Source organism: Mobula hypostoma, chromosome 29, assembly GCF_963921235.1.
Source record: "Mobula hypostoma chromosome 29, sMobHyp1.1, whole genome shotgun sequence".
In the NCBI taxonomy this organism is placed as follows: domain Eukaryota; kingdom Metazoa; phylum Chordata; class Chondrichthyes; order Myliobatiformes; family Myliobatidae; genus Mobula; species Mobula hypostoma.
The window spans coordinates 9,025,289-9,039,317 of NC_086125.1; the positions used below are offsets into that span (position 1 = coordinate 9,025,289).

The 14,029-nt window shown below is 47.1% G+C and overlaps 1 protein-coding gene across 5 annotated transcripts in view; it reads right to left on the minus strand.

Moving 5' to 3' along the window:
- Nucleotides 1-14,029, minus strand: part of LOC134339299 (3',5'-cyclic-AMP phosphodiesterase 4B-like) — a 408,487-nt gene that overhangs the window by 63,136 nt on the left and 331,322 nt on the right. For all 5 annotated transcript variants that reach the window (XM_063035677.1, XM_063035678.1, XM_063035676.1 and 2 more), the window contains 2 exons: nucleotides 12,807-12,850; nucleotides 8,803-8,915 (listed from right to left, as the gene is read on the minus strand). In XM_063035677.1, the coding sequence (XP_062891747.1) occupies nucleotides 8,803-8,915; nucleotides 12,807-12,850 (157 nt within the window). The remainder of the gene's footprint in view (nucleotides 1-8,802; nucleotides 8,916-12,806; nucleotides 12,851-14,029) is intronic.

A 14,029-nucleotide genomic window follows, 5' to 3' on the forward strand; every position in this document is an offset into this window, starting at 1 on the left:
CCCTTCATCCCACAATGCTGTACAGAACTCTAACCTACTGCAAGATCAATTTAACAACTCCTCCCTGCATAACCCTCCACTTTTCTTTCATCCATGTACAGTTCTGGTCACCGAATTATAGGAAAGATGTCAACAAAACCGAGAGTACAGAGGAGATTTACTAGAATGTTACCTTGGTTTCAGCACTTGAGTTACCGAGAAAGGTTGAACAAGTTAGGTCTTTATTCTTTGAAGCGTAGAAGGCTGAGGAGGACTTGATAGAGGTATTTAAAATTATTGGGGGGGGGATAGGTACAGTCGACGTGGATAGGCTTTTTCCACTGAGAGTGGGGGAGATTCAAACAAGAGGACATGAGTTGAGAGTTAAAGGGCAAAAGTTTAGGGGTAACACGAGGGGGGACTTCTTTACTCAGAGAGTGGTAGCTGTGTGGAACGAGCTTCCAGTAGAAATGGTAGAGGCAGGTTCAATTTTGTCATTTAAAAAAAATATTGGATAGGTATATGGACAGGAAAGGAATGGAGGGTTATAGGCTGAGTGCAGGTAGATGGGACTAGGTGAGAGTAAGCGTTCGGCACGGACCAGAAGGGCCGAGATGGCCTGTTTCCGTGCTGTAATTGTTACATGCCTATCTAATAGTCTCCTAAATGTCCCTACTGTATCTGGTCCTACCACCACCCTGGCAATGTATCCCATACACCCACCACTCTCTGTGTTAAAATAAAAACCTCTGACATCCCCCTTATACTTTCCCCCAATCACCTTAAATCAGGCAGAATGTGCCCCATATACTAACACTCTCTGCTGCTTCGAGAAGCCAGTTGTGAACCCATGCAGCCAAGTTTTTCAGGGTCCCATGCCTCCTGAATGTACCTGTCATGGGGAATCTTGCCGAATGCCATACACACCACATCTTGCTGAGTGTCTGCAGTTATTTGCTTTTATTCTATTTTTTTCTTGCCTTCTAACATAGTGAAGTATCCTGTGTTATCAAAGTGAACAAGTCACATAAGGAACTATCAGTCTTGGTGACCAAAGATGACAGGGGCCAAGGAGGACACATTCATTTCTTGGGATAAAGTCAACATTGTCCCTGAGAAGTTGGTGGCGATGGTGATTACTAACTGGCTTGTTAGGTCATTTCAGAGTACACTGTAGGAGTCAGCACATGGGGCAGGTCTAGTCTCATATATGGACCAGATCAAGTAAACATGACAGGTATTCAGTCTCAAACAGCATTAATTAGGTTTACGTGGTCATTATGAACAAGATTACTGACGCTGTGTTTTTTTTTTCTAAATTCCAGATTGTCAACTGGATTTCCACAGCTGCCCTGACAGGATTTGAACTCTGCAGGGAATAATGGGCTCAGCCTGGTCTATCATGGACACGGCCTTCCCCACCAAGGAAAGCGTCCACATGAGGTGCTGGTTCAAGAGGTTCACATGTCATCGAGGATTCCTGTCATCCAGGCCACGCCTTCTTCTCACTGCTCCCGTCGGGCCGGAGGCACAGAGGCCTGATGTCCCATACCACAAGGCTCAGGGGCAACACACACAAAGTGCAGGAGGAACTCAGCAGGGAGAGCAGCATCTACGGAAGTGAATAAACAGGCGACGCTTGGGCCTGAGACCCTTCTTCAGGGATCAGTGCTAGCTACTTTTACACACATCAAACTCTTGAAGCGACCTGTAAGCCCACCTCAGCATTACAACATTACGGACCACCTCTTGTAGTACCTGGACTTGGTTCTTGCACAGACATCTTTTGTTGCAAAGTCTTTTTCTTCACTGTCTTGCATAAGTTACGTTCTGAGTGTTGTCTGAGCCTACTTGCGAGCAATGCTTCCATTGTCCCTGAACCTCAGTGTACTTGCACACCTGACCGGCATCTGAGCAGCAGCTCGACCGCTGCATCACCACCAACTCTGAGGTCACAATTCAGCTTTATGACTCCTCCAAGGTTTAGTCAGGAGCTTGAAGCACAATGCTTGGACCGAGGTGACCTAATGGTTGCCGTGGGTTACAACAGGAACGTTCACAGGCCGCTGAGCTGGGCTGAGAAGTGGCAGATGGAGTTCAACCCCGAAAAGGATGAAGTGATACACTTTGGAAGTTCAAATTCAAAGGCAGAGTACAAGGTGAATGGAAGAATTCTTAGCAGTGTGGGGGAACACGGAGATCGTGGGCCTGCACTAGTCAGGAGGATTGAGTTCAAGAGCCGTGAAGTAATGTTGCAGCTTTATAAAACTCTGGGTGGACTGCACTTGGAGTATTGCGTCCAGTTCTGGTCGCCTCATTATAGGAAGGAAGTGGAAGCCTTAGAGGGTGCAGAGGTTTACCAGGATGCTGCCTGGATTAAAGAGCATATCTTATGAAGAAAGGCAGGGCTTCTCTACTTGGAGTGGAGGAGGATGAGAGACGACTTGATAGAGGTGTATTAAATGATAAAGAGCATAGATTGGACAGGCTGAGACTACTTCCCAGGGCAGCAATGGCTAATACAAAAAGACATACTTTGAAGACAATTAGAGGAAGGTACAGGGGTGGCTGTCAGGGGTAGGTTTTCACACAGAGCGTAAAGTGCGTGTAACTCACTACGGGGGGAGGGGTTGGTGGTAGAAGCAGATAATTTAGGGACATTTAAAAGGCTCTAAGATAGGTACATGGATGAAAGAAAAATGGAGGTAATGTGGGATAGAAGGGTTAGATTGATCTTGGAGTAGGCTAAAAGGTCACTACAACATTGTGGGCTGAAACGCCTGTACTGTTCTATGATCTAATTCAACTATTTGCTGTTGTAATTAGCCAGCACAGTCCTGGCCAACTACGGCCTCGTGAGCTGCATGCAAGTACTCATCGAAAACTGATGATTTTTTGGAACGTTCGAAGAGTGCTCCAATTTGGACCATGCTAAATTGGCAGCCACCAAAGAAAATATCAGAGCAGACATCCTTACTTCAGGAAATCACTTGTGGTTTCTCCCCCATTTCCAAGTATTAGAGGATGACCTCCGTGTAAACAGATGGAAGCTAGTGTCTCACTGGCACACTGCCCACTGAGAAGCAGGTCAGCCACATGGGATGCCAAGGAGGTAAGGAAAAGATGGGGAGGGAGGAGGGAAATAGGAAAGGAGGCAACTTGGCTGGGGAAAAGTGAAATTGAAGGGCAGAGCAGTGTACCACAGTACTGGGCAATGGGGCCTCTTCCTACTAGGGAGCTGTGCAACTGGCCCCTGCTATAGTATCCTAGGAATCATAACAGTATCCTCTGAAGTGGGGTTGCGATCTCAGTCAGTATTAAAAAGGCAGCACGTGTAAATCAACGCCAGGGCTCATACTGCTCAACAAACTAGCGGACTTTAAATCGCAAGATCTTGACCTCCAGTATGGTCCAAATTCAACAATGAGCAAAATACGAAGAGGGCGAGTCAAGTCCTGTCAATCCGATTTCTACTGGTACATCAGAAACACGTGTCACAGACATGATAAAACAGAAGAGGAAATGGGCGTCAAGGCTAGGGTGAACTGAGTGAGGGAATGGAAGGTCCAATTCTCAATACAGGGAGTCCTCCATTACAAGAAGGTGCAAATCCTTATAAATGGGGACAAAACGATTTGTATGCATTAAAAACCAGACCAGTTTTTAATAATACTATTTTTAGCATCCTATGTCTATTGATCATCCCAGAATCTCCTTAATCTACACTGTTTCAGAGGGAGGCAATACTGCAACTTAAAAATTCCTTTCCAGGTTTCCAAATCCCTTTGTGGTTTTTCTACAGAACCATGTATTGATAATCACCTGCAGCCCTGTAACCATATAATCATACATAACCATATAACAATTACAGCACAGAAACAGGCCATCTCGGCCCTTCTAGTCCGTGCCAAACTCTTACTCTCACCTAGTCCCACCGACCTGCACTCAGCCCATAATCCTCCATTCCTTTCCTGTCCATATATCTATCCAATTTAACTTTAACGACAACATTGAACCTGCCTCAACCACTTCTGCTGGAAGCTCGTTCCACACAGCTACCACTCTCTGAGTAAAGAAGTTCCCCTTCATGTTACCCCTAAACTTTTGCCCTTTAACTCTCAACTCATGTCCTCTTGTTTGAATCTTGCCCACTCTCAATGGAAAAAGCCTATCCACGTCAACTCTATCAATCCCCTTCATAATTTGAAACACCTCTATCAAGTCCCCCCTCAAACTTCTACGCTCCAAAGAATAAAGACCTAACTTCTTCAACCTTTCTCTGTAACCTAGGAGATGAAACCCAGGCAACATTTTAGTAAATCTCCTCTGTACTCTCTCAATTTTACTGACATCTTTCCTATAATTCGGTGACCAGAACTGTACACAATACTCCAAATTTGGCCTTTCCAATGCCCTATACAATTTCAACATTACGTCCCAATTCCTATACTCAATACTCTGATTAATACAGGCCAACATACCAAAAGCTTTCTTCACCACCCTATCCACATGAGATTCCACCTTCAGGGAACTATGCACCAACAGCATTCTTCAATGCCCTACCATTTACCATGTATGTCCTATTTTGATTAGTCCTACCAAAATGTAGCACCTCACATTTTTCAGCATTAAACTGCCATCTTTCAGCCCACTCTTCTAACTGGCCTAAATCTCTCTGCAAGCTTTGAAAACCTACCTCATCATCCACAACACCACCTATCTTAGTATCATCTGCATACTTACTAATCCAATTTATCACCCCATCATCCAGATCATTAATATATATGACAAACAACATTGGACCCAGTACAGATCTCTGAGGCACACCGCTACACACCGTCCTCCAATCTGACACACAGTTATCCACCACTACTCTCTGGCGTCTCCCATCTAGCCACTGCTGAATCCATTTTACTACTTCCATATTAATGCTTAACGATTGAACCTTCCTAACTAACCTTCCGTGTGGCACCTTGTCAAAGGCCTTACTGAAGTCCATATAGACAACATCCACCACTTTACCCTTGTCAACTTTCCTAGTAACCTCTTCAAAAAATTCAATAAGATTTGTCCATCTGAGAACTCTGAAGCCTTCAAGTGGCAGTTTTTTAATCGTGCCTGCACGTAACACGTTCCATCAGCTGATAGGGTTCTGGAATTCCCTCCCTGATTCAAACATTGTGCTTCAAGATCTCGGCCACTCTATGGAGGAACCGCAACTGGTGAGAGCAGCCTCCAGGCTGATGCTGTGTCTGAAATCCTCTAGAACTTGAAGCAGGTCGTGCGTGCATTCAGCAAGACCGAGACGTTCAGGCAGGGGCTGAGAAGCGGCCAGTAATATTTGTAACATCCAAGTATCAAGCAGAGACTGTTACCAAGACAGCAACTAACCATCTGTCCTTGACATCCTGGGGTCAACGTTGACAGAAACTCCACTAGACAAGGTGGATACGGCCCAGTCCATCACAGGTAATGCCCTGCTCCCTCCACCCCCACCAGTAAGCACATCTACATGGAGCACAGTGGCAGGAAAGCAGCATCCATCATCTAGGACTGTACTACCCAGGACATGCTCTCTTCTTGTTGCTGTCGTCAGGAAGAAGGGACAAGAGCCTGACCACTCACCAGGTGCAGGAACAGTTATTACCCCTCAACCAACAGGCTCCTGAAGCAGAGGGGATGACTTCACTTACCCCTTTCTGTTCCCACAAGCTACGGACTCACTTTCAAAGACTCTTCATCTGAAGTTCTCGATATTTATTGCTGATTTATTTATTAATTTTTCTCTTGTATTTGCACATTTTGTTGTCTTTTGCACGTTGGTTGGTTGTCTGGCTTGCTGGTGCAGTCTTTCATTGATTCTATTGCACTTCTTGGATTTACTGAGTATGCCCACAAGCAAATGAATCTCAGGGTTGTTTAAGGTGACATATACGTACTTTGATAATAAATTTACATTGCATTCACCTTGAATATAAACACAGGTCAGAGGCTGGGTACCTTATATCAATGACTCAGTTCAAAGTTCAAATTAAAATTTATTACCAGAGTACATACATGTCACCACGTACAACCCTGAGATTCTTTTACCTTCAGGCATACTTAGACAATAGACAATCGACAATAGGTGCAGGAGTAGGCCATTCAGCCCTTCGAGCCAGCCTTGTGATCATGGCTGATCATCCACAATCAGTACCCCGTTCCTGTCTCCTCCCCATATCCCTTGACTCCGCTATCTTTAAGAGCTAATTAGCAGATCTATAGAACAGTAACTGTAAACAGGATCACTGAACAACAAACATAGCAAATGCAAATACAGATAAATAGCAATAAATAATGAGCAGGAAATAACAAGATAAAGAATCTTTAAAGTGAGACCATCAGTTGTGGGAACACCATAAATGGAATGAGTTTAGTTATCCCCTTATATCTGATACTATTGTTTGCCTGGATGAGGAAGGCCCCAACAATGCTGAAGAAATGCAAAACCATTCAAGGTAAACCAACTTGATTGACTGACACCCCATCAATGCACCCACCACCCATGCTGGGAGGCTCAATGTGAACCATGTACCATTATACACCCAGGTTCGTCTGACAGCACCTCCCAAACCAGCGATCTCTATCACCAGACAGGAGTGGCGTCAGTGAGCACAGGCAAGGAACCACCCTGCCTTGATTGTTATCACCATCCTTCCAGCCTCACTGGGTCAGGAGTTTGGAATGTGCTGCCGTTCAAGATGGCGGCTCGATGCCAGCTTCTCACGGGCACTAAACGCTCGGCAGTGTGCCCGCAAAAACCTTAGCGTTCCTGAGCACAAAGTGATTCTCTCATTGTTAGGAATTCAGCAAGATGCCCCGGTGTTGTGCAGGCAGCTCACAAAGCTACCAGATACATTAGTGGATATACTAGATATACTAATATACTTCTGAACTGCGATCACTGTAGCCTGTAATTTCCCTTTTAAGGGCATACTTTTGAATTGACTAAATGATCTGGTGCTTCTGCGACCTCTTGGGAGTTTTGGCAAACTAGACTCTCGAGCGTGCAGGTATGGCTGGGGCGACCACTGCGAGGGGTGGATGCTGCGTCAAGGCCTAATAATGGAAGATGATCCCATTGTTGGTTCTACTACTCCACACCAATTAAAGTGTCGAGCTAGATTAAAGTCGTTGAGGACCACAGCGGAAACCAGACAGGCATTTGGTGATGTCTGCCTGCGTTGGAGTAGTCTCCCTCTTCTCTTGCTACCACCATCAAGTGGGAGGTGTGGCCCTACAGCCATGGGATTCCTAGACAAGTTTCACTCGCCTCGCGCTGAACGGACTCAGCGGCTGTGGTTCAGTTTCGGGCACTCCTGCAGTTCATGTTCCATGTGTTCCTGCTGACTTTATTTTAACTATTTACACAATTTGTCCTCTTTTGCAGATTGGATATAAGGTGGTCTTGTTGTGGGTGTTTTTTTTTTAAGCGAATTCTATTGTGCTTCTTTGTTTGAGAGCCTGCAAGAAGATGCATCTCACGGCTGTATTTCACATAAATACCTTGATAATAACTTTGCGTTTGACTCCTGGGGTCAGGTTGGGAAACCTGTCCAGGTTATGATGTTCAGTGGACTGCTTTGGCTCGGTTCTAAAGCAGGCAGCAGCTGAGCTGTTCTGAGCTCGCTCACCAGGGATAGAAATGTCGCACACACACCAGCCCACAGAGACGGATACACCCGATACGTGGGGCATCACTGACAAAGCCACAGAGACCGATACACCTCAGTGCAAGCACAGTATGTCACAATGCATCAAATGTAATACTGGCTCTCATTGTTACCCACTACGACCAAAGCAACCACAACAGGTCATCAATGGGTGAGTGTGTGCAGCATCCGTTTCCAGTCAGGAGGAGCACCCCATGCGGCTCTCACTCCCAGCTCTGACTTCAGAAACCCCACTCTACATCCTGAACCTCAGGCACCATGACACTTAGCCATTAGGACCAGACCTTGATCCTCTATCCTGGACATATACCCCTGGAACTTTCACTCCTCACCTCTGACTCCGACCCAGAACCCTCACTGACCCCAGATACCAGAATCCACTCTCTGGCCTCTGGCTCCAAGATCTCCCTCTGACCTGACCCGACTCTCACTCTGACCTCCCAAACCCAGATACGTCCCTCTGGCCCCAGAACCCTTTCTGACCCCAACCCTGGAACCTTTCCTTTGACCCCTGATCTCCAAAGTTCACCACCCCAACTCCAGCCAGTTGGCCTTGGTCCCCCACCCCTACTTTAACTCTTGACCTCAGGCACCGCAGTCACTGCAGTCGCTTCCCTGTGGCTCCCGGCACACCCTCTCCCCTAGCACGACCACCTATCTCCATCTAGGAGGACGTGTAGTTCCACAGAAGCCTCCTCCCTCCTTCAGTTACCCACCTTAAACCCCACTATCCACAGCTCTTACACCCACCCCATCCACCCCACGCCATCCAACCTTACCCAATGATGCTTCCAACCTCGTTCTGTCCCACCATCGTCATTCCCCTCACCCCGGCCCAGCTTCACAGCCCACTCCTCCATCACTCTCCCGGACACTCCATACACAGGCCATTGCAAATTCACTTCACCCCTCAAACCATCCGAAACCCGCTCACACCCTGCCCTGTCTGGTCACCACTCGACCAACAACCCAAACTCCAGCCCTTTGTCAACCTCACACCCTGTCCTTCTCCAGTTCCTCCACACAACTGGCCGTCAGCCTCCCTGGATCCGGCCCTTCCAGATGCTCCCACCCGCCCGCCCACCAATCCCCTCTCCCAAGGTTCTCCTACCTTGTTAGAGGCCATTTCGCTGACAGACCGGTAGGTCTGGATGGTTTCCAGCTGGTCCAGGCACCAGTCCAGTTCCTCCAGCGTTTCCTTTGCCAGCTGCTGGTACGTCTCATCTGAAGGCAAAGATTCACAGTTGGTTATTGAAGCGAAGCAGCCGCGGTTGAGCGTCTCTGAGCACACGTCCCTTCGCCGCACCGCCATTCAGATCCTATCATGTGCGCGGCCCGTCACTCATAGTCCCTCACAGACACACCCACAACTCAATACTCAGGTACAAGTGAGGTGGCCGCTCTGCCCCTCTAATCTGCTCCATCATTCAATCTCATTACTGATCCAACTACAACCTCATCACATTCTCCCTTGTCTCGTTGCCCATCGATAATCTATCTAGCCCGGTCTTAAAAATATTTGAAAGATTCTGTTTCCAAACTCCCCTTAAGGAAGACAGTACGCAAATGCCTTATTACAAAAAAAACTTCATAATCATAGGACAGTGATATTTTTAAATAGCAAACCAAAGTTCTGAACTCACATTGTGTTTGGTTCTGGTCATTACAGGAAGGATGTAGAAGCTTTAGAGGGGGTGCAGAGGAGATTTGCTGCCTGGATTAGAGAGCGTGTCTTATGAGGAAGAGTTGAGTGAGCTAAGGCTTTTCTCTTTGGAGCGAAGGAGGATGAGAGGTGATCTGATAGAGGTGTGCAAGGTGATAAGGAGACATAAATCCACCCACAGCTCCAAATTGCTGACGATACTACATTGATTGGCCTAATCTCAAATAATAACGAGGCAGCCGACAGAGAAGAAGTGATCACCCTGACACAGTGGTGTCAAACAACCTCTCCCTCAATGTGGCAAAAACAAAGGAGCTGGTTGTGGACGATAGGAGGAACAGAGACAGGCTAATCCCTATTGAAATCAATGGATCTGGGGTTGAGAGGGTGAACAGCTTGAAATTTCTCGGCATAAACATCACCGAGGATTTCACGTGCTCTGTGTATACCGGCTGTGTGGTGAAAAAGGCCAACAGCGTCTCTTTCACCTCAGACTGTTGAGGAAGTTTGGTGCCGGCCCCCAAATCCTAAGAACTTTCTGCAGGGCACAATTGAGAGCATCCTGACTGGCTGCATCACTGCCTGGTATGGGAACTGTACTCCCTTCAATCGCAGGACTCTGCAGAGAGTGGTGTGGCCAGCCCAGCCCAGCTGTAGATGTGAACTTCCCACTATTCAGGACATACAGAGACAGGTGCGTAAAAAGGGCCCAAAGGATCATCGGGGACCCGGGTCACCCCAACCACAAACTGTTCCAGCTGCTACCATCCGGGAAACGGTACTGCAGCCTTAAAGCCAGGACCAACAGACTCCGGGACAGCTTCTTCCACCGGGCCATCAGACTAATTAATTCACACTGATACAACTGTATTTCTATGCTATATTGACTGTTATACATAGTATTTATTACCAAATACTATAAATTGCACATTCACATTCAGACAGAGATGTAACGTAAAGTTTTTACTCATGTATGTGAAGGATGTAAAAAATAAAGTCAATTGAATTCAAATCTGGTAGATAGCCAGAGACTTTTTTCTAGAGCGTAAATGGCCAATACAAGGGAGCATAATTTTAATGTATGGGGGGGGGGTGTCAGAGGTAAGTGTTTTCACACAGTGGGTAGTGGGTGTGTGGAACGCCCTGCTGGGAGTGGTGGTAGAGGCAGATACATCAGCGGCATTTAAAGAAGCTCTTGGATGGACACAAGGATGAAAGAAAAAAATGAGGGCTATGTAGAGGGACGGGTTAGACTGATTTTAGAGCAGGTTAAAATATTGAAGTCTGAAGGGTCTGCGCTGGGCTGTACCACTCTGTTTTAAATCATCGGACAGTGACTCCTTGTTTTTAAACAGACAATCAAAGTTCTGAACTCTCCCACAGAATAACATATTCTCTGCAGAGTCACCTCTCAAGGCTGCTCACATTGCCTGTCCCTCTTCCACACTCCAGTGGACGTAAGCATAGCCTGTATCGTTATGCGTGTTCTCTCTCACGGAGATCCTTACTCAAAATGGCCGCTCCGGGTTAGGAAGTGGATTTGGTCATTGGTTTCCAAGTGTGGAATTGACCGGGAGAGTAGGAGTTGGTGGATCTTTGACCATCTGTATGACATTCTCAGATTGACCTTACGAAGACCGTGTCTGCACTATTGGAGGGAAAGGGGCAATTGGGGAGTTGGGTGGTTGGAAAGTAGGAGATAGGCAATGGGGTGGACAGAGATGGGAAAAGGGTGTGTGAAGGGGATGGTTAAGAGAGAAGGGATGAGGGGTGGGCAGTCCCATTACACTGAGCACTGTGCTCCCCAGGGTTCTGTGCACTGCCCACTGCTGACACATGCCTGGGTGGCAGGATTCAGCTCAAACCACGTCATCAAGCCTGTGAGTGACACAACAGTGGTTGGCCTCGACAACGATGATGAGTCAGAGGACGGAGAGGAAGCAGAGCGGCTGGTGGACCGGTGTGAGAACAACGACCAAAGTCTGCATGTGGACAAGACCAAGGAAATGATTATGGACTTTTGCAAGGTGGGGATGAACCACCCCCCTCTGTGCATACACGGCTCCTCTGTGGGGAAAGTTAAGTGCACCAAGTTCCTGGCAGTTCACATCATGACGACCTCACCTGGTCCCTCCCTGAATAAGAAGGCACGGCAGCACCTGCACTTCCTGAGGAGATTGCGGTAAGAGAGGCTCCCCTTCCCCCTCCGTCTTAATTGAATTGTATAGGAGCACCATTGAGAGCATCCTGACAAGCTGCTTCTCCATCTGATATGGGAGCAGCTGAGCGTTGGACTGGATGTCCCTACAAAGGACTGTGAGAACAGCCAAAAGAATCACAGGGGCCTCCCTTCCATCTATCGGGGACATTTATCAGGAGCGCTGTGTACGCAGGGCCCTTAGTATTGTCAAGCATCTCACCCATCCATCCAATATCCCCTCTGACTTTCTACCATCAGGAAGGAGACTCCGATGCACAAAGACAAGAACGGTGAGGATGGGAAACAGTTTCTTCCCTCAGTCTTCTGAACTCCCGGCCGCATCGTATTCAAAGCGTCACTGGATAAATTGTACTATACCCTACAATATTAAATTATGCACTTCACTTTGTTTATCTATGCATAATCCATTTGTAAATGTAGTTCTTACTTTCATAAATGATTGTGTGCCATGTGTACCACTGTGCTCTACACTCCGGTCCGGAGAAACACTGTCTCGTTTGGCGGTATACATGTGTATAGTTAAATGACAATAAACCTGACTTGAAGAGGAGGAAGAAACAATGGTGTGATGGTAAGAGGAAATGAATAAGGAGAAGGGGGAGGAAGGAGATGGTCTAGATGTTTGAAAGGCAGATGGAGGCAGAACCCCTCATTGCACCATGTGCGTGTGAGCACTAATAATAAACCAGCTCACACTTGCCCTCGCCTCCTGCAGCTACTCTAACCCTCTGGGGTCCACCGAATCCTTTCATCTCACTCCCATCGCCATCCCAGAAGCAGCCTGTAAGAGGCAACTGGACCTCAGGCAGTGGTTCCTGAGAGCTCAGTCCCACCACTTTGGTGACCTTCCAACAACTCGTGTTTTCAAAGGCTACGGAACTGTCTGGAAACATCGCTGGTAACCAGGGACATAAAACACAATCGGGAAGGTTTAAGACAGTTAAAGGTTATATGAACATATAAACCATGGGCTCATTGACATCCTTTTATGGCATAGGTGGAGAGGTGCAGGGAGGGAATTCGAACAGCTAGGACCAAATACTGTAGCTGAAAAGTATGGCTGCAGAGCAGTAATTAACTCTGGATGGGAGCAACACACTGGAATTAGAGGGGCGCGGAAATATTAAAGGATTCCTGCCCCGACCTGTTGTTCCATAGACCACAAACCAGTTTACTCCCATTCGCCAGGAGAACGGGTATAGGAATTACGATGCAGAAGAAGATTCATTACCTGATAGGGTGCAGAGTGCAGGCTGAGGTGCTATCGGTGATCTCCTGTGAAAGGAAAGCAGACAACTGATTAGTGTCACTTGCAGCGCATGAAGGCCACGAAACGCACAGGCAGCACACGGACCTGACGCGCTCAGGGAACCATGCAGACAAGATATGAACAGGATATACTGTATGTGCTGATTACACAGTTGGCAAGCTGATATGAAGCACGCAAACAACACAGACATGATACGCGCAGAGAACTCAAAGATGTGGACAACACGGAGATAGAATAAACGCTGCCAGGTGTAGACAGAGTAACGTTCAGTGAGAAGGCAAGCAGTACGCAGGCACAATACACACTTTCTTGGTGCCATATGCCCAGTTGGTTATTTTTTTGAGAATAGAAAGGCGTAAGGCATGCCAGCACTGCATGGAGCCACTGTACACAACCATGATTTGCGCAGGAACATGCATGACATGTACAGATTGAACATACACAGGCATCATACATCATGATAGAAACAGACATACAGTACAGACATAATTTGAGCAGACATGCATGCAAGGATGTAATGCTGAGGCTTTATGTGATACTGGTGAGCCCTTACTTGGAGTACTGTGAGCAGTTTTGGGCCCCTTAATCTAAGAAGGGATGTGCTGTCATTGGACAGGGTTCAAAGGAGGTTTCACAAAAATGATAACAACAGGAATTCTGCAGATGCTGGAAATTCAAGCAACACACATCAAAGTTGCTGGTGAACGCAGCAGGCCAGGCAGCATCGGTAGGAAGAGGTGCAGTCGACGTTTCAGGCCGAGACCCTTCGTCAGGACTCCTGAAACGTCGACTGCACCTCTTCCTACAGATGCTGCCTGGCCTGCTTCGTTCACCAGCAACTTTGATGTGTGTTGTTCACAAAAATGATTCCAGGATTGAAAGGTTTGTCACATGAGGAGCATTTGATGGTTCTGTGCCTCTACTCACTGGAATTCAGAAGAATGAAGGCAAATCTCTTTGAAACCTATCAAAAGTTGAAAGGCCTCGAGAGAGCGGATGTGGAGAGGGTGGCCAGAGGACACAGCCTCAGGATAGAGGGGCATCCTTTGATAAAGGAGATGAGGAGGAATTTCTTTAGCCAGGGAGTGGTGACTTCGTTGGAACAGGCAACTGTGGTTAAGTCATTGGGTATATGTAAGGCAGAGGTTGATAGATTCTTGATTAGTCAGGGCATGGAGGGATAT